Below are 21,691 nucleotides of genomic sequence, written 5' to 3'. Positions count from 1 at the left end.
AGGAGATAGCTGAAGGCAAATGCCAAACAGTTACATATGTTATTTAATCATACAACATGTGTCTTAAAATGTCTTGTGTACAATTTTAAGAGAGTTATGGCACTCAGTACTGTTATTAGTTTACATTCTTATTTCTGAAAACACCCTAGGGATGTCAGCTGTGAGGTCTGGGATGTTCTATTGTTCGAAGACACAAGATATGTGACGTAATATGACTGCTCCACTTTCACTCGTGCATAAATCTTGAGAAATTGCTGAGTAATAGTATTCAGTGCTCAAGCATGTATTGCTGCTCTTTGAGTCATGACCTTGATCATTTATGTTCTTCCATTATTCTAATAACTTTTATTCTTTATTCACTGAAGGCATGTGAAAGAAGATACATGTAATTAAGCTCCCCCACTCATCTCTCAACTCATTCAAAGATTTTGGGATGGAAAACATTGGGTGATGTTCTTAAGCTAAAAGTAAATAAAACCCCATTTTAGATGAGTTTATAAGACAGTCCTCTCGGTTTTATTGTCCAAATGAAAGATATGTTCAGAGAAAAGTAAAACTCTGATCAAAAGGTGGATAAATTACAAAAAACTACCAATTCATCATCTTCATGTCTACTACCATGTCAAACATGTAAATGTCTAGTTGTTACTTCAGGCCATATCCACACTCATCTGTTTTCATTTGGAAATTCTGTTTCTAAAATATGCGGTCATGGATAACATGTGGCGGCTGTGGCTCGGTTGGTAGAGCGGGTCGGCCACTAATCGCAGGTTTGGTGGTTTGAATCCCGGCCCACATGACTCCACATGCCGAAGTGTCCTTGGGCAAGTCACTGAACCCCAAGTTGCTCCTAATGGCAGACTAGCACCTTACATAGCAGCTCTGCTGCCATTGGTGTATGGATGTGTATGGGTGAATGAGATGCAGTGTGAAGTGCTTTGAATATTGTTAAGGCTTAAAAAGGTGCTATATAAGTGCAGACTGTTTACCATGGACCTTTTGTGTTCCACATCATGTTAAAAATATTTTTAACATGAAGAAAACCCATTAATTTAGATGTTACCACATGAGGCACATTTTAGATTAACAGGGGGAAACCAAAAAAAAATGATGTTCAGTTCAGGGTGATGCGTAACCAAGGCTATCTCTTAAATATTCCAATTACAATAGAGTGTACATTCTGTATATTAAACATCATTTTATTTTGATAGACATAATTCATAGTATTTTCTACAGAGATGAGAAATGGCAAAGACAACACAAATTCTCTCACAGAGGAATTCATTTAAAGCATGGGATTCAACCCACAATGAATTTACAAAATACACAAAAAGTTACATTTGCGTTCGCAATTTACTGCACAAAACCACACCCAGCAACTACAAAAACAACTAGCAGTTTGCCATGAACATCACAGTCTCTACAAATACTTGCTACAGCTGCAATTTATACATACTGTACATAAACACTGAACTATATCAAATTTGAAACACTGCAGACTAAACACTACAATAAGGAGGGTTGCAGTTTAATTGAGCACATGCAAAATAATTTGATGACATGGCCAGTGTGCTGACATTAGCGTTAACATCATCTTTGCATTAAATAAGAAGTGCTGAGTTGGAAATCCATATTCAATCTTTAAAATCAAAACAACAGAATATTGAACCATAAAGACCACATCACTGTTATGAATACAGATCAAAGATGGAATCTCTTTAGTATATAAAATGCAGCTGTTGTTTTTAATCTTCACATATATAAGTTGCTTCTCCCCATCCTTATCTCATTAGCAGATGATCTTTCCTACTTTGGCAAGTATTTTTGATCTTTCTCATGTTTTGGAAGCATTATGACAGTTTGTCAAGAAGGATAATTGAGCCATGAGAAGCTGCATAGGAAATTCCCATGGCTTGAGTTTGATTGCCTTTGATCACTGAAAACTCCTAACACTGCATAATGTCTGCAGCATTAGAAGCTAGTGCAGAGTTCACATTCTAAATTACTGCATTTCTGTAATTACTATTCACCAAGGACAATTTAGACAAATCTCAACAGAAAAGCCAGCAATACGTTTCTCCAACAGCCACTGATATCAGTCAAACAAAATAAATTGTAATAGGGCCCTACAATATATTTGATATTTCATAAACAATTGTTATTTCACGTTGTGAACTTACTTTGATTCAGCAAGGAACCAGCCTCCGCTTCAGTCTCTTTTCACTAAATTCTATACTGCTTTTTTGTTGTTGTGAAATATGGTCTTGCCTTGCACCACCAGAAATGCATATGCCATATGGCGTGTTTGAAAACTATTTAAATTTCATAGCATGCTGGTTTCTGTGAGCACATATGGGACTTAACCTACCTCAGCTATGTTTACAGAAATAATCAGCCGTCCCACAGCTGGCATCCAAGCTGATATTGACATGCAACACTACAATCAGTTATTTAACAAATGAGCTGATAAAAATATACAGTATTTTTATTAAGAACAGGACGGAGTAAGATTGAAGTGGCAATACATAATACCAATCAATGGCAAATAAGCTCCAGACTATGTCATTTATAACCATACTGTAGACTTCTTAAAGCCATGCATAATTCTACAGACATGTTAAGGGCAAATCAGGAAACTTTGATTTTAAAAAGATATAAAATTTTTCCCTGAATATGACTATTAATACTGATAGTCTCAGTGCCTCTGTGGCTTATAGCCATTGTGCTTCATATACTATATGTAGGAAATGGCCTTCCAGTCTGTAACTTCCACTCACACAAGACCTTTTAAACCATCCAGGTTACTTGATCCATTAGAGTCCTCAATCTGTTGCCTAGAACATGACCTCCTCACAACTGCCATAATCACTTTCTACCATATCTGAGCCAGCATAACAGCGAGATGTCCTTCTAACAGATCCAGCCTGCTTGGATCCACTACTGTCCGCATAGGAAGGCTGGGCCACGCTCAAACGCACACTGAGTCTCTTATAGCCACTGGATACATTGTCAAGGCTGTGAGCGTGCTGGGTAGGGTAGTAGCTTATCGCAGTGTACTCATTAGGGCACTGAGTGCTGGGCAGGGGCCGCCCATCTGGCCCCAGGAAGTCATCTAAGTTCTGGTTGCTGTAACAAGGGGGCAATGGAGCACGGCGATCGGCTCGCTCAATTGGGAATGGGAAGCCTCCAAAACGAGAGTTTCTGCGGGACTCGGTTGGAGCATTTGAGTATGTGCTCTCCACAATGTCAAACTGTGGAAATTCTTGAACGGCTTGAACGGAAGGCCGGCCATAGTAGTCAGGATCAGCTGGATACACTGTAAATGAAAATTTAGATGGATTAGTGTATTGTACTTATAGATATAATACATTATTACCGGTAATTGTTTCTTTATAGGGATAGACTAGGTTGTTCCGTGAAACACAAAAGGAGATGTTAGGAAAAATGTTAGCCTCAGTCACCATTGACTTTGCACCAAAAAGATGCAATGAAAGTGAATACTGACTGAGGCTAACATTTTTACGAAAATCTCCTTTTGTGTTTCAGATGGAACAACCTAGTCTTATAGAATGAACGTTAGCATATCTACATTTTTGCAAACTAACTTCTGAATTCTACGTTTCGTCGCAGTTCATTTCACTCGCTTTTGGCGGCACCCGCTGGACATCTCACTGCGAAACTGCAGCCCAACGTGTAATAAGGCGCTTAATTTTGTTTTGCAAAAATGTTTACACGGTCACCTTATGTTCATGAGACCAGTCTGAGATAAAAATCATACAGGTTTAGAACAACATGAGTGAGAGTGAAGGATGTCAGAATATTAATATTGGTGAACTGTCCCTTTAATTTAAGCATTAAGCCATAAGAGACCTCTATTACTAACTGTTCACTAAAATCACTGTAATGAACAGACTTGAGTGGGTTATTGCTTTTATAAAACATCAGCAACAGCACTTTAATATTTATTAAAACGTTACTAATAATTAATAATGTTTTAGAATAAACAATTTTTTCTTCCCTGTGATAAAGTTCATTATCCTAATGCTAGGCTGTTTGCTTAATGCATTAGTATAGAATGTGTGGTCCCAGGTGTGCATTTATTATACTTTTACAAAGAAATTGAACACCGCTCGTCCAATCAGAATTTAGAGTGGAAATTATCTGTTTTATAATTCTTACTTTATTATGTACTTTCATTCTCAACTATTTTTTAAATGCTGTGTTTAAAGTGCAAAACTGACCTTGATGTTTAATTATTTCACAATAAAAAATGTGATGTCACAGTTTTTAAGCAATAGTTTTAAGGAAAGGAACAGAACAAAAAAGCAGTTAATTGCTGCAGCAAATAGAAGTCATGATTGAATTCGACCCACACATGTTTTTCCATTGACCTGCACAAGTGTACACGCGATTTGTCCTCAACCCCTCTCATCTTTTATAATTTGACTAAATTCAACATTAAATGAAGACCCTGTTAAAGCTGGGAAAAATAATGAATAAAACTTGAGTTCTCACCTTCATAGTTGTGCTCCCAGTTGTTTTTGATAATAGAATCGTTATCGGAGCTGGAAGAGGGTCGTGGAGGTAGATTAGGGGCCACACTGCAAATCACAGGGCCTTGAGGCCTCTGCAATCGAGACCCTACCTGGGGGCCGAGCTCTCGTTGTTCACGAGGCTTCAACGAACGGAAGGGACTGTGGTCCGGATCACTTCCTAAGCCAATCATCATAGTGCTGATCTCATTAGGAGAGCTGATCTCAGTTTCTTTCATCATGCTTTTGGTTAAAGTTTTGAAGTAACTGTTGGAATCTTGCACACAGCCTGACTTGTGCTTTTTATTGCTGGTGTAGCGTTTTCGGAAACACACAAAGGCCGCAATGAGGAGGACAAGTCCCAGTATGCCTGCACAGATCTCTGCAATCTCCACGTAAGGAGGGGATGTGGTGTGCTCACAGTGGATTGAGTTTTCTGCCATTGAACAGGCAAAACCGGCAACACATGGATTTGGAGTGCATGCATCTATTCTACATCTGCAAAGACAGAGAACAATTGACAGAATGTAAGAGGCATGTGGGACATACTGATCAAGTCCACCACTAATGTATGAGAACTGAATTAACATTTATTGAAAATGGCATGTTGGTAGCTGACCCATTACCCATTACAAGATTTTAGGGTGATTTTTTTTATGAATGTATAAGGGAAAGTGTATATCTTAAATCCTGTAACTGGTCACCAAGTTTTTCACCATTGTCACCTTTTTTGCCTTTACTAGTTCATTGTAAATGGTTCTGCAGTGACAAATACATGTTTAAACATAAATTATCCATGTATTCTCTCAATTATTATGAGGTCAAAGCTGCATGCATAATAATAATAATAATAATGCAAAAAAGAATGAGCAAAATGCTATTTAAAGGGATAGTTCACCCAAAAATGAAAATGATGTCACCATTCAGTCACCCTCAAGTTGTTCCAAACCCATTTGACTGACTACATTTTAGCCTGAAACACATTCACTTTAATAGCATAATTTTTTGCCAAACATTGAAAATGAATGGTGACTGAGGCTAACAATTTGCCTTACATCTCCTTTTACATTTTCACAAGTCATATGGTTTTGGAACAGCATGAGGGTGAGTAAATGATTTTCAAACTATTTCTTTAAAATATGCCAATTTGCCATCCTACATGTACTTTCTAAGATTGTCAATTCTGAATATACATAAACGGAGACGCTGGTAACCAATATGGCTTAATGCTTTGAAGCATATGGAGATAGACACACAGAAGGACATTTATTGATTGGAATTCTCACTTCATGACTAATTTTCACAAGCTTTGGGGTAGCAGGGGCCAATCAATAATGTATTAATTTGTTAACTCAAAGGCACACGGCTAATTCTGCACACAGCGAGTTACGGCTGAACGTAAAATGCACTTAACAGATCTATGCTATGTGCGAATGTGTTCATAAAAGGGATTAAAAGGACTGAATACACAAATAGTCATTTTCATGCAAATAAGACTTCTCAATGTCTTCACCAAGGACATGAGGAAGATACACGTGTGAACACAAGAGCTTTACTATGTGAGACTTACCCGTTTACAGCAATTTGATCAGAACAGTTGCAGGTGTAACCTTGAGTGTTTGGCACGCACAAGCCAAGAGTACAGGGCTGAGATGTGCAAGGGTTGACTGTCAGATTGTCCTTCTCACAGCGAGAACCATGGAACAGCAATGGACAGCTACAGCGAAACTCTGGTGGAAAATTTTAAATCATAAGTCTTATAGTTCTGCAAAATAAATGGTCAAGATAGCAAAGATACTATATATCAATTGGAACTTCTTTGGGTTGAGATCAAAGATGTATTGAGAAGTCTTTTGGATGGTACTTCTGAGATTATTGTCTCCCTGACTTTATTTCCATATCTGTGTAGTGCTGCCTAGTATTCTTGCATATACTCAAAGGACACATCACTATTTTTCTGTTTTATTTTTCTGACACATCTCTTAATATGTTGTCCCATATCTAATTGTTTGGGGGCCTCTTTAAATGAACTAAAATTAGTTCTCTTCTTTACAATTTTATGACATGCAAAAGAAACAAAAACCATAAATTGAATACAAAAATAAATAATAAATTAGGGGCGAATTCACTAAACAGTTGCACCACTTTAGCATGCAGAATTTCAGCTTGAACACAAGCAATTATTTTCCTATTTAAACATGCTATAAAGACGTCTTTGACTGTTGCCCCATATCTCGCTTTTTGTTCCAAATCTCCTGCAGGAGCGCCATGTTTTTCAGACTCTGTGTCTTATTTGCTAAGCACTGGCTCAGGCACTGTATATCTGCCAGACTTATTTTAATTATATAAATTTAAAACATCATTAAATATGTTTGTGTATATTTTCTAGTGATCAAAGCAGCAGTAATTCATCAAATGATAAACAAATGAAGGAGAGGAGTGTTACAAATGGGCTTATGATCACTTCCAGCCTTTAATTGAGCCGATTCAGGTGGCTGGACTACAGTGGTGGATTAACACTGTACAGTCTCAGTAAGGTTGGCTATGCCAGATCGAGGTAGTCTGCTGCATCCTTCACAACCTGGCACTAATAACCGGGGGAACTGCAGTGCATTATTCCTTAAGTGAATTGGTTCTAAAATAATGTAGACAGCGCTTGCAAATAAACAATGCTCTCAGTGGGCACAATTCATTCATAGTAAATTCCCCCCTATGAGTAACATTAATTCATTCCCACCTCCACTGGAGTCTTCAACACAAGTGCCTCCATTCTCGCAATGATTACTGGCACAGATCTTCACATCAGAACAGCACTGGTAGATCCCAAAGAGTCTGCCACTCTGTGGGCCAGTTCCTGGCACCCCATTGTCTTTTCTCATTGTCTCTCCATTGAACTCTAAGCTCTCCAAACATCCTGTGAAGCCCAGTCGCTGGGCATCTGTGTTTGGATTAGAGCTGGCCAGCATCAGGGCCCCACCGGATTGAGTTAGCTTGCAAGGTTGTGGCAGAACGATTGAGTTGGTGTGGCTGGCATCTATGGTGAGGCTCAGAGTTGTGCCATTGACCTCCAGAGAGACATGATGCCAATGACCGTCAGCAACAGGGTGGTTGGCCACCTGCAGGCTGGTAGGGAACATGTTGCCACATCTATATCTGAAACGCAGCTCCTTGTCCGCCAGCTAGAAAAACAAACACAAACACATTTGGCATCACTTTCAGTTGCAGTCTTGAATGACATCTTGGAAATTGTGCTAATTTTACTGTTTTTATTGTACTAAAGATGCACTCATTGTTCAATAAGAAAGTTTTACTCTTAAAGAAATAAATTGTAATCTTGAAATATAAGTATAAAACCATAATCAATCACGTGAGATGAAGACAATGGTCATGTCAGTAACTTTAAAAAGGCCGTTTTATCCTACATGGAGAGGGTCCGCACATGAGGGCTGCCATGTTAGAATCAAATGACCAGCCAAATACTGCTCAATCTCAGTAACCTTCCTATTATTGGACATTTGCACTCATGGATTAAATGAATCATGGCTGACTGTGAATAGTGAATTTCTACAATGACAAAAGTAACTGAAGTATATTGCGCTTGAACGATGCTGCACCTAGGGGTCAGTGTAAATCCAAGATTACATAATTTTTTTTTTGATGTACAGAACAAAGTAATGATGTATTGCTTCTGAACAGGTTTCCCTGACATTCCAACCATCCCACCATCCATTGTTTGGGAAGCAAGTATGACCACTTCAAACTCACGCCAATGGCAGAGCCCGAATTTGACATCACAGACCACTCAAAAAAGAGCAATGTTTTGAAAGCACCACAGAGCTGCGTTTACACTGTTTACAAAAGTCAAACTATGAATGACTTACTTAGTTGTTTACGTACATTAAACTGGGATAAGAGAAAGTATTTTAACACACACACACACACACACACACACACACACACACACACACACACACACACACACAAGTTAAAAGTTTATGGGCTGTTCCCAAGTTGCTGTGAATGGATAAAGAGTCAGCAAAGGCTCTTGCTGAGGTGGGTTAGATAGGTTGTGCTCCTGCAAATTGGGGAGTGCATGCTCTACTTGCTCATCTGTGGTAGATAAAAGGCACTTTTTAATGCTGAAGGTAGTTGTGAAAGACAGAGCTCGATGGAGAACGCAGAGTTAGCTCTCTTTGAACCTCACCAACAAATTTGCAATGGAAAGCCGCACTCCAATCAGGAGCATTATGATGCACAGATTCCACCGACAAATAACGGATGGCTCAAATATTCATGTATTCGTTTCCTGTTCGATGCATTAAAAAAAACATAGCTTCTGTGGGTACATCATATTTGAAAGTATTACACTAATGCCACAGGGGTATGCATTATTAAATATCATCTCCTTCACACTAGCTTCTTAGTTGTTGCAGCAGGATCTTCAGAGTGTTTTGTGATGTGAAAAACCGAGCAGAGAGACTTTTGGACAAAGTAAAGCACTTACTGAACTCATGATTTGTCATTAATTGGAATAAAATGTCCTGTGATCTGTCCATTGTTATCAATATGTGTTCTTTCTTCCTATTTGCATTTGTATTTATACCTGGCTTAAACATTCATCAATTCATGCACATCCTAAGAGCTTTGTGTGCTTGAATGTGACAGACAAAAGAATAAATTAAAGATTTTTGTGTTAATTGGAAACTGTCGTACCTCTAATATTCCCCAGTCAGAGGCATTGGTGGTCATTACTATGCCTTCAGTATCTGATGTCTTTAGTCGAAGAGACAAGTGGAAGTTCTGTTTGTCCTCTTCCATTTGATAGAGGTATTTCAGATAACCCTTGCCATCAAATCTCAAAGCAGATTCTGAAATGTAGGAAGCATAAATTGTTAATTCATTTGGTAAAATGTGTCTTGCTGTTGAATGAAATAAGGCATTAGGTTAGGTACATATGATTTCAGTCGTATGTTAATGTAGATCATCTTTTTTCTCACTCCTTAAAGAAACAATCCAGTTGGCAGCATTTGTGGCATAATATTGATTCCCACAAAAATGTATTTGACTTGTCCATCCCTTTCTTTTAAAATAGCTAAAATCTGGGGTTCAGTGATGCACTTACACTCACCTAAAGGATTATTAGGAACACCTGTTCAATTTCTCATTAATGCAATTATCTAATCAACCAATCACATGGCAGTTGCTTCAATGCATTTAGGGGTGTGGTCCTGGTCAAGACAATCTCTGAACTCCAAACTGAATGTCAGAATGGGAAAGAAAGGCGATTTAAGCAATTTTGAGCGTGGCATGGTTGTTGGTGCCAGACGGACCGGTCTGAGTATTTCACAATCTGCTCAGTTACTGGGATTTTCACGCACAACCATTTCTAGGGTTTACAAAGAATGGTGTGAAAAGGGAAAAACATCCAGTATGCGGCAGTCCTGTGGGCGAAAATGCCTTGTTGATGCTAGAGGTCAGAGGAGAATGGGCCGACTGATTCAAGCTGATAGAAGAGCAACTTTGCCTGAAATAACCACTCGTTACAACCGAGGTATGCAGCAAAGCATTTGTGAAGCCACAACACGCACAACCTTGAGGCGGATGAGCTACAACAGCAGAAGACCCCACTGGGTACCACTCATCTCCACTACAAATAGGAAAAAGAGGCTACAATTTGCAAGAGCTCACCAAAATTGGACAGTTGAAGAATGGAAAAATGTTGCCTGGTCTGATGAGTCTCGATTTCTGTTGAGACATTCAGATGGTAGAGTCAGAATTTGGCGTAAACAGAATGAGAACATGGATCCATCATGCCTTGTTACCACTGTGCAGGCTGGTGGTGGTGGTGTAATGGTGTGGGGGATGTTTTCTTGGCACACTTTAGGCCCCTTAGTGCCAATTGGGCATCGTTTAAATGCCACGGCCTACCTGAGCATTGTTTCTGACCATGTCCATCCCTTTATGGCCACCATGTACCCATCCTCTGATGGCTACTTCCAGCAGGATAATGCACCATGTCACAAAGCTCGAATCATTTCAAATTGGTTTCTTGAACATGACAATGAGTTCACTGTACTAAAATGGCCCTCACAGTCACCAGATCTCAACCCAATAGAGCATCTTTGGGATGTGGTGGAACGGGAGCTTCGTGCCCTGGATGTGCATCCCACAAATCTCCATCAACTGCAAGATGCTATCCTAACAATATGGGCCAATATTTCTAAAGAATGCTTTCAGCACCTTGTTGAATCAATGCCACATAGAATTAAGGCAGTTCTGAAGGCGAAAGGGGGTCAAACACAGTATTAGTATGGTGTTCCTAATTATCCTTTAGGTGAGTGTATAATGGAAGTGCATTAAATGGGACAAATCCGATTAAAAGTATAGTCTCAAGACAACAAAACAATATGCATGTTAACATGATTTTAGAGTGGTAAAATAACTTTGTAACTTTTCTGTGTAAAGTTGTCCAATTTTGCAATTTCATTACCATGATGACGCAATGCCCTAAACCCTTAAACCCTAAAACGACTGTAAAAAAATTATAAGCTTCACATTTCTGCCTTTAAACCCTCCAAAAATCGGCATTTGGAAAAATTCAAAAATTCACTGGAAGTGCTTCACTGTAACCTCAATTTTTACTTTTTGTAAAGACGAGTTTAAATGTATTTTTGTGGTAATCAACATTTTACCACAAATAGTTAATTGATCTTAACTTGTATTTAACACTGAATATTATTTTAAGTGATTTAGTGATAAAATTAATAGTTCACTCAAAAATTGAAAGTCATCGTCATTTACGTTGAACTCATTGTTCAAAATCTGTATCTTTTTGTTTCTGTTGTGAAACATGAAATGATATTTAGCAGAATGTCCAAGCTGCTCTTGCCCATACAAAGAAAGAAGATGGTGACCAAATCTCTTTCACACTTGTGTATTCAAACTAGTCTGAGACACGTGAGAACCAATGGCATTAAGCGACACTGACTTGTTTTAAAGTTCCAAGTTTAATTTTTTTTACATTATAAGTTTTTGCGCAAATGAGATTAGAAATTGCCTCTTTACGATGGAAGGTAAATTTCTGTGAAAAGTGCAATCATATGGCTTCAGAAGACATGAAATATAGTTCAAAAGTGATATAGACTACTTTAGTGGGGATTTTTGTCCTTTCTGGAACTTTACAGCCCCAACTTCATTATATTGGAAATTGGACTGCTTGGACATTCTTAAAAACTTCTTCTTTTATGTTCCACGTAAGAAAGAAAGTCCTGCAGTCTTGTAAAAACCTTTTGGTGAGTGAAGAATTTTCACTTTGCTGTGAACTGCTGCTATTTCAGCAACAGGGATAAGATAAAGATATAACTATGGGATAATATTCAAGGCATCTGGGATTGTCTAATCCTCAATGGAATTTAGAATAAGATGATGGTGATCTAGTGGCCTACCGTTGCAGAAGCACACACTCTCCCAGCTATGCTGTGGTGTGATGAAGTTAGCTCGTGCTGTGGCGTAGTTACTCATTCTACCCTCTCTCATCACTACTGAGTTTCTGCAACCCCGTGGTGGGCATCCAACACCCACACAACCATCATGCTTCAGTCTCAGAACATTCAAACCCAGTGCATCTTCCACGGACGAGAGGACCCCAGTCAGAAGGTTAGCAGGCACAGGTTGAACCGAGCCATCCTGAGCTCGGCGGACCAACAGTACCTCCAAGTTGACAGAATCCGGCTGCTGTTGCAAGCTTGCGATGTGGAGCTCTTGTCTGGGTATGTTGAGCTCCAAGCCCAGGTTGCGTTGCAGACTTCTCCAATGATCAGCTACAAACTCCCCAGCTGAAAGTCCAGCTAACTGCAATGTGAAGCCTTGATCCAGAGCATGCTGAGAAGCAGCCCAAATGTGAACCTTAACCCCAGCCCAGACGCTTAACTTCCCATCCGACACACTCACATTCAGTTGATACAGGCCTGGATCCAGGTCCTTCTCCACTATGATCTTCCCATCCACTGTGTCTACAGAGAACAGGCCTCTTTCCAGGTCATCAGAGGCAAGTTTGTATGAAAGGATGTCGTGCGGATCTTGGTCGGTGGCGTGCAGCTTGCCGATCACCCGTTTCGAGAAAGTCCCCCCAGCAGTGGTGATGAACACCTCTAGTGGAGACACAGTGGGTGGATATCTGCTCTGCTCTGTGATGTTGATCTTCACCACACATATAGAAGAGAGTGGAGGGTGCCCACTGTCAGTGACCTGTGGAGATGATATTTATGTGAAGTGTGAAAAATATATTATTGTGAAGTGTGAACAATACACTGACCTTTAAAGTGTTGCTTTAAATAATTGAAGATGTTACATAAAATCACTGGGTTTTGGTCAAATTGTGAGAAGTGTGCCTTTTGCCTTTTTTCATCATAAGGAATAATTCACCCAAACCATTACATTTCTGTCATAATTTACTTACCTTCATGTCACTTCAAACCTGTATGACTTACTTCCGTTAAACACAATAGGAGACGTTCTTTCTATAGAATTAATGTAAATAAGGAATGGGGCCGTTGAGCTCCAAAAATGACAAAAAAAAGCATCATTAAAGTATCATAAAAGAAGTCCATTCATTTTGTGTACTATATTCCAAGTCTTCAGGATCCAAAAAATATAATACAATAGAAATACAACTACAAAATATAGCTGCAAGCAGCAATCAAGAGGCCCAAGCACCATGGGCCCATTTCCTCATAGCAGTTTTAATAAAACATCACGTCAAAACATTTGGAGCGATTTGTGTAAATATAAAAGGATTTTTTCAAAGACTTTTGTAAGGCCACACTTCCTACTGCCAGTTGGTGGCACTAAGATCGTGACCCACAATAGATGCATCAATGTGATTAGCCCTCAAGGCCAAACATACAGGTCAAATGTAAATCATTCGACGCACGCAGAAGATATGAGACAATTCTTTCTTCCTATTTTTTTGTTAATTTATCATGTCGCCATGGAGACAAAAATCCGTTCACAATTAAGCATCTTCAATATTTTGGCATGACGTTGCCTAAGTTTGGTGCCAGTAAGATGAATTCCCTATTAGGAGTATTTGAAATTCCAGAGAATGCCATTTTCAAACAATCCAAAATGGCTGACTTCCTGTTGGCAGAGCTAATGTCTGTGGTGTGAACATTTTTCAGCTTGATGAGATCTATATGTGTACAAATTTTGGTGACTGCAGGTGTAAAGGCATGTGCTACAGAGCCTCCCAAATATCCAATTTTCGAGGGGCCGGCAGAGAGCCCCCCCTTGACCCCCCCATGTGAAATTTTGCCAAGCTCTAATGGCTGACGATTCTGTGTGTGCAAATATAGAGTTTTTGAGCATGTTAAGGGACCAAAACCCCTGAAACCTTAAAAAGAAGAATGTTAACAGTAATCCTTAGGAAAACAATAGGGCCTCCGCGCTTGGGCCCTAATAAAAATTACTTGACTTGACAAAACAGGCAAGATCCTATGCTGCTTGCCATCATTGACTTCTTGAATCACCATACTTGAAAGGATGTGGACACAGATGTGATTTGAGCAGGGGCAGACTGGGAAGAGAAATCGGCCCGGCATTTTACATTCGGCCCCTTTTCACAGCCGGTCCACCGGGCAAATTCCAGAAGTTCCCAATGCCCAGTCTGTGCCTGGATTTGAGTTACGCACAGTAGGGGAAAGATTTTCAGTGAATAACTAAATATATCTTGGTCAATGTGGCAGGGAGGAGGGCGGGGCCGGGTCGTGATACTACACACCTGGTCACGGGACCAGGTGTGTAGTATCACGACCCGGCCCCGCCCTCCTCCCTGCCACAGTCACACAAAACTATTGAATGGCTTCAGAACACTTGGAATATAGCACATGGTTCATATGGACTACTTTTGTGATGCTTTTTGGTCATTTTTGGAGCTCGAAAGCACTCGTCAGCATTTACTTTTGTAGTATGAAACAAAGCTGCATAAATCCTTCCACCAAACTTTTCACTCTGTGTTCCACAGTAGAACAAAAGGCATGCAGGTCTGTCCAGTCTTGGGTGTAATCCAATAACAAAGTAATTAGTTACTGTAGTATAACAATCCAAAAAGTAGTGTAATGCATTCCATTTTAAATTCTTGTAATCAGATTAAAGTTACAAACATTCAATTTTTTTAATTACTTTTAAATACCTAATAGGATTATGCTTATATTTAATATAATTTTTTATGTAGAATACATGAATTATTGCCCCGAAATGAGTCATTATGAAGGAGAAATGTGAGGTGATCACATTCTGAGTGAATGATTGTGTGTAACAATACACATGAAAGAAATGACATGAAGGTAAGTAAAAGATTACAGAATTTCAATCTATTAATTTCAACTCGAAATAAGCATGTCATAGATGTTGCTTGTAATTGCCGTTTGTATGAAAACTTTCACCTGGATTTTTAGATATTGAGGCTTGCTTCTCTTCCTCAGTTGGGAGGATATGGACAGCAGTCCACCTTGGTCAATGTGAAAGGTCTTGTCCTCATTTCCAGAGACAATATGGAAGGAGAAGGGAGGGCCGTTCTGAGGAGTATCTCTATCAGTAACCAGCAGCTGCAAAATTCCACTCCCCACAGCCTCTCCTTCCTGTCAGATAGAAAAACACCATTAATCAACCTACAAATTCACGGAAAATACAGTCTGACTTTAAACAAAGTTGTAGCTATCCTACTTGACGGTAGACGAACAGATAACATAGATCTGTTGTTTGATTTGATCAGGAATCGACACAAAGGACTTGCTTGCCAGTTACCATGGAATTAATTATCCCCCTGAGATAATATTGTATTCTACTGTTGTAGCAACACTAGTTTGTGTCATGACAGACAGTAACACATTTTTGGAAGTGAATAACCATAATCAATCTGCCCTTAGGCATTCCTTTTTCTAGCCGTTTCCAGCTCTGTCAAATCAATAGCGTATTTCTGTCACGGGACCTGCATTTTCAATGCCAGATTCTTTGCAAACACAATATCTATGCTTGAAGAAACAGTCCAATTTTACTGAAATGAAAACACAGTAAGAGCAGATGGAGATTTTGATAAATCTATCTGCATCTGTCAACAAAGCACTGCCATTTGGACAGACATGCACTCCTGTCTCCCTTCAATCTGGCACTACTGGATCAGGTAATTGAAACTTATTGTAATTGAGCCTAATTGTTACTGACCACCTACATGGTGCCAAATAGCCGGTGCATTCTAAAAAAACACAGACAACCTGGGTTGGGGTAAATGGGGTGTGAAAAATATTTCCAAGTCAGCAGAGTTGGCCATATAATTAGAAGTGATGTCTCCGGCTGACTCGGAAGGGGTAAACAGCCGGTCCAAATACTGCCATAGAAAAAAAAGGGCAAGGAAGCAAATCTATAGCTGTATTAGATATGGCTGATTGGCTCCCGAACTTGAGCTATTGAAAGCTGTGCTTATGTACAGCTTAGAGCAGAGATTAGAGGCTGTTCCAAAACCAGAGAAATGCTGCATTCACAGGAAGTATAAATAGGTAAGCAAAGAAGGCATCACGGCACGTCTGACTCCAATGCATGCGTAACATCCTGTCTACTACGATGCCTTCATCTAGTTGGTTTTTGAAGACAGCATACTCAACTAAACAAGACAAGATTTTGTGATGTCCTGTGACATTTCAAGGAGATGGCAGCACCATAATTTACCATGTACCCTAAACATAACCAGCAGTATGACAAACAACTGAGATTGTTTTGCATGTCAATCAGACGGCTGCTTCTTGTCTAATTGACTGATGCTTATGACAGAATTCACAGTCAGAAATTTGGCTTGACATTCCTTAAATCAGATCATCCAAAATTGATTGAAAATGCAAAACTGTAAAAAAGAAAAGAAAATTAGTTAACCAAAATATTTTTACTGCTCATTTTTGTTATTAATAGCAACCTTGGCGAGGCAGAAAGGCGCCTTACGATTTTGGACACAACCATCAACTGTGCAAAAGCAAGCATCTTTACCTGAAGAATGAGGCTGTGATTGATCTGTGAAAACATTGGTGGGTTGTCGTTGACATCAGATACAGTCACTGTCACCTGGACGGCAGAGGATAATGGGGGATCTCCCTCATCGGCAGCTTGCACAGTTAATGAGTAGTGTGTTATCTGAAATGGAAGAGACCTTGTCAGTGGGATTATGAAGATTATGAACATACTGGCACAAACACTCAGTACCAGCAGTCAAATATGCACAGTAGTGATTAAAATGTGATTAGTGGATACAAAACAAGACACAACTAAATCCCTGATAAAACAAGTTGGTACGTGTTATGGCTGGTGATTCAGAAATGTCATCTGGACTTGCCCTCGTGAATCTCAAAACTGAATAGAGAACACGCTCACCTCTTCCCTGTCCAACATGGAACGCACTGTGATGAGGCCCGTGCGAGGGTCGATTTTAAACTGCTGTTTGCGATCACCGCTCACGATGGAGTGGATGATTAAGTTGTTTGGTGGCCCATCAAAGTCGACGGCTGTTACCTGAGACAGACGCACAATGAACAGACAGTAGTATTAAAGACCAGTGTTTTTTTTATGTAATCTAATTACCTTTTTAGTCAAAAGGTTTGTACATTTTTGGTAAATTTACAGTACATACAGTACATTACTTGGGTATGCTTAAACATACAAGGAATTTGTTTTAGTGAGTCTTGGTGAATGTATTCAAATGTATTATACATGTTCTTATGTTCATATTTATGTCTGTTTGTGTTTCTGTGCAGCTGGAGGAAATCTAAACATTGTTTTAGAAAGTAACTTAAAAGATAAAACTTAAACATGAAATAATCAGTAATGTAATCTGATAAATAATTTAGAGAATCATTGTGTCATTTGTAGAAGATTATTCTAGATTTATTCAATGCTGTTAAGGACCTCATGAAATCAAAATTGCTATTTTGTGGCTTTTACTCTGTCTATAAGCTTTGAAGCAATCTATATGTTAACATCCTCAGAGTTGACCAAATTAATCTTTAGCAGATATGTGCGTTTCAAAGTTATATACAAAACATTTTAACTGATCTTGCACTACCCAGATTTGTGTCCAATCAAATGCTCTCTAGAAGGACTTCCGGATAGACTAGCCAGTAGCAAATCATGGCTCATGACTGCGATGTCAGCTAAAGCAAAGGAAGTGGTTCTGTATAAGCTAGTTAGGAAGTCTGGAGGAGACCAGCACCCACAATAAATGCTGGTCTTTTCAGCAGAGAAACTGCACTCATCAAGTGAATTCAAGAAGGAATATTCCGGGTTCAATACAAGTTAAGCTCAATGACAGCGTTTGTGGCATAAATATTGATTGCCACAAAAAGTTATTTTGACTTTCCCCTCCTTTTCTTTAAAAAAAGCAGAAATCTGGGTTCCAGTGAGGCACATACATTGGAAATGAATGGGGTCAATCTGTAAACAATAAAATGCTCACTGTTTCAATAGCCACAAGGCATTAACAATATGCGTGATAACATTATTTTAGTGTGATAAAATCGCTTACTAACCTTTTCTGTGTACAGATATATGCAATTTTACAACTTCATTTTCACATAGATGTAATGTCAACAAACCATAAAATGACTGTAAAATTTCCATTTCAACAAATTTGCAGCTCAAATAACTCAAGTTTTAAAAGAAGAATTAAGGTAAGTGCTTTTGTAATTATAAGCTTCACATTACCATCTTTAAATCCTACAAAAATTGGCCCCAATCTCTTTCATTGTAAGCACCTCACGGTAAAATAGAAAAGGAGGAACGCGTCAAAATTAATTCGATACATTTTTGTGGTAATCAACATTATGCCACAAATGCTGTCAATTGAGCTTAACTTGTATTGAACCTGAATATTCCTTTAAGAAAAGCTTAAAGGCTCTGGATTACAGCAAATTCTTCTGACCCAGAGATCTGCATCATACACAACTAAAACTGCAGCAAATAATTGAGAAGTGCTGATATGTAACCACCATCATTATCTGACTGCTTTATTTCAAATGTTTCTCTGATCACTTAACTGACAGATGCAGTGAATAATTTACTCAGCACCTGCCACAATAGTTTGTCAGAATCCAGTCACCAGATTGAGAACAGTTGTCTTTACTTTGCTTCGCTTTATTTTAATATAGAACATATTGAGGAGAAAGTCTGAGACAAATTACATATGAAGTAAGGAAATCAGCCAGGACCTAGTGTTCTGAACAGCAAGTTTGGGACTTATTTTGAAAAGCTGTTATCGTTGCAGTTGTAGTGACAGCTAAGGGAAACAGTTTGTGATACCTGCAGAACCATGTCCCCAGGTGATATATCCTCTGCAATCTCTGTACTGTAGCTACTGTGGTTAAAGACAGGTGGGTTGTCGTTGACATCCGTGATATTGATGATAACCGTGGTGATGTCAGTGAGCAATGTTTTGCCCCTCGCCCCTTCCACTGACAGGTAATACTCACGGGTCATCTCAAAGTCCAGCGTGGCGTTCACAGACAGCATACCTGTAGTACAGAGCAACAAAATCACATCCAGTCCTGGTCGGGTGAAAGTGAAAGTTTGTTAGGTTATAAATGAAAGAATAGCTGTACTGTTCGAAAGTTAATGGGCTGAACTACACCAGTGTTTACTCTGCTAGTAACCTATGTGAACTTGAGGGAACTGACTTCATAGATCCACTAAAGTTACCTTGGGACCAGTAAAAAGTCATTACAAAATGCAAATAAACGTGAAGTTAGGTCTGAAAAGATGCCACTCAGTTTGTTTTGTTACGTAATGCAATAAAATGCATACATTTTTAAGTGTGGCTTAAGCGTCCAAATACTTTTTGAGGCCATATGGTAGTCACTACATAATATTGCTTTATAAAATAAAACCTAATGTAAACAATGAACAATAAAGCCAGACTGATCACATGGGAAAACATTTCATACAAGATTAAGTCAGCTTGCTCATGGTCAGTGGCGTATTGAGGCATAGGCGAAATGGGGCGGCATCTGCGGGCCCCAACAACCCAACAACCAAGTAACTGTCATATATATATATATATATATATATATATATATATATATATATATATATATATATATATATATTATAGGATATCCTTCCTGTCTGTCAATCTATATTTGATATATACCGGTTTCTATAAACCGCCGCACAACTTGTTCGCGCAGACAATCACACGTCATCAGCGCGGGTTCCTTGACGCAATTCTGTTTGACATTATGGAGACATTCTGTTGGTCCCCATGAGGAAAACAGCTTATAAATCATACTAAATTGTGTTTTTTTTTTATTTAAAAATGCAGAAATTTTTCTGTGAGGGTTAGGTTTAAATATGTAGTTTGTACAGTATAAAAAACATTACGTCTATGGAAAGTCCCCATAAAACATGGAAACCCAACATTTTCTTTTACAAGCTGGTTTATTTTGACAAGAGGCAGATTATTTATCTGAAGTATATGAACAGCTAGTGAGATTTGCTTTTTTTTTTTGTATGGGTAGACACTGCTATTTGGCATCCCATTCTCTGCTATAGAGTTATTGTACAAAGCAGCATAAGAATACTAATGGGCCTCTTATTGTTCTTTCTGCACACATTAAAGTAAAACATCAAAAACAGCGGCATTCCTGCTTAGCACAAGAATCCAGTTTTCGACAAGTGCATTATTGCTCTCTGTAATGTTCCTTTTTGTTGATTTTAAAGATCAAGAGCTGAGATGTGTCACTTAATGGCTTTCTTAGAGACCCACCACCATATTATTAACAGGCCTGTGTTTGTCCTTGGCACACGTTCTGTCAATAAAGGTGTGTTTTGTGCTTCTTTTTGAACATACAGAGCTTGTGTTCCATGCAAGAATGGACGGCAATAGTATGTATTACTAATAGCCTGTTCTGAAAAAAGGAGCCCTTGTCAATGTCAAGTTTGATGAAGGTGCATCAGTGCTCACTTTCAAAAGGCAATGCATTTTCCCATGAGTGGCTCACACATGTTTATTTGTAGATCATTTCAATTTTAAATTCAAATTTAGGAATTTCTACAACATAAAAAATTCTTGAAATGCATTGTAAGTTGGAGAGTGATGCGGGCTGTTATGGAAACATATGGCTTATCGTTCATGAAAGAATAAGTTCATATGGACTGCAATCACCATCAGTGATGGTAGTAGATTTACATCCAGTCCTATTTCTATTTTTAATTTGCTAAGAATGACAGGGAAACAGCCCAATTGGGAAGCATTTCCTGAGACTAATAATTACACTTAAACAGAAAGGGATTTTTCATACGCTTATATTTTTGTAAAATTTCATACAAAAAACCTGTGATTTAAAGGTTATTTTTTAATGTCAGTGGTGTCATATAGTTAATCAAATTATGATTAGTGTTTAGATGGTAGAAATCTTATATGAAGATGAATGATAACATTTGACTTAATACGTAATACATAAATCAAACATTTTAGTTTCAGCCAATTAATTAAAATAAATTATTTAGTATGACCTTGTATGAAATGAGAAGAAAGACGAATTAATTAAAATAGCAATGTAGGTTTAATGTATGATTGATGAGTTTAATTTCTGAAATAATTTCTGATGGAAATTCCACTGCATATGTAGAATGACCCAATTATTTTCTGATACATAATGTAAACATTTGCATGCGCAAGTTGTATTTGGTTATTATAGTTTAAAAATGTGATTACGCCTCTAGCTACTATGTTTGGTAAGAGGGGTGTGGGGGCTCTTGACAAATGTCAAAGATAAGATTTTGAAGTTTGACTTTTCTACTTTAACTACTTTTCAAATGCCTCAGGTCACATTCCATCTGAAATAACCTGAAATAAGGTCAAATCAAGCAAAGTTCACCAAAAGAGTTCCCTGTTCCTGGAAGGAAATCCTTCTGAACACAATACTGAACTGCTTTTGAACTGCAATATTTCACCTATATTCTTCACATCAAATACTGACTAGATAATGCTTTCTAAAATGATTCATCAAAGAGAAAAATCCAGCATTGTTGCAAAATATAATGCATACCCAGCAGAACTAAGCTTGACTTTTATTTTCTGTATGAGTAAAAGTAACTACTCAGTGGGTTTATATGTTTTAGAATGA

The 21,691-nt window shown here is 38.5% G+C and overlaps 1 protein-coding gene across 1 annotated transcript in view; it reads right to left on the bottom strand.

The window, feature by feature from the left end:
* Positions 1 to 1,176: 1,176 nt before the first annotated feature.
* Positions 1,177 to 21,691, bottom strand: part of LOC127659774 (protocadherin Fat 2-like) — a 43,516-nt gene continuing 23,001 nt past the window's right edge. Inside the window, exons 14-23 of the mRNA XM_052149729.1 lie at positions 18,867 to 19,078; positions 16,947 to 17,084; positions 16,566 to 16,709; positions 14,975 to 15,169; positions 11,978 to 12,779; positions 9,246 to 9,400; positions 7,270 to 7,711; positions 6,103 to 6,262; positions 4,516 to 5,030; positions 1,177 to 3,316 (exon numbers count right to left, since the gene is read on the bottom strand). Coding sequence (XP_052005689.1) covers positions 2,835 to 3,316; positions 4,516 to 5,030; positions 6,103 to 6,262; positions 7,270 to 7,711; positions 9,246 to 9,400; positions 11,978 to 12,779; positions 14,975 to 15,169; positions 16,566 to 16,709; positions 16,947 to 17,084; positions 18,867 to 19,078 — 3,245 coding nt within the window. The 3' untranslated portion in view covers positions 1,177 to 2,834. The remainder of the gene's footprint in view (positions 3,317 to 4,515; positions 5,031 to 6,102; positions 6,263 to 7,269; positions 7,712 to 9,245; positions 9,401 to 11,977; positions 12,780 to 14,974; positions 15,170 to 16,565; positions 16,710 to 16,946; positions 17,085 to 18,866; positions 19,079 to 21,691) is intronic.

This window comes from Xyrauchen texanus, chromosome 19 (assembly GCF_025860055.1).
Source record: "Xyrauchen texanus isolate HMW12.3.18 chromosome 19, RBS_HiC_50CHRs, whole genome shotgun sequence".
Taxonomy (NCBI): domain Eukaryota; kingdom Metazoa; phylum Chordata; class Actinopteri; order Cypriniformes; family Catostomidae; genus Xyrauchen; species Xyrauchen texanus.
This window is presented reverse-complemented; position numbering and strand designations above follow the sequence as displayed.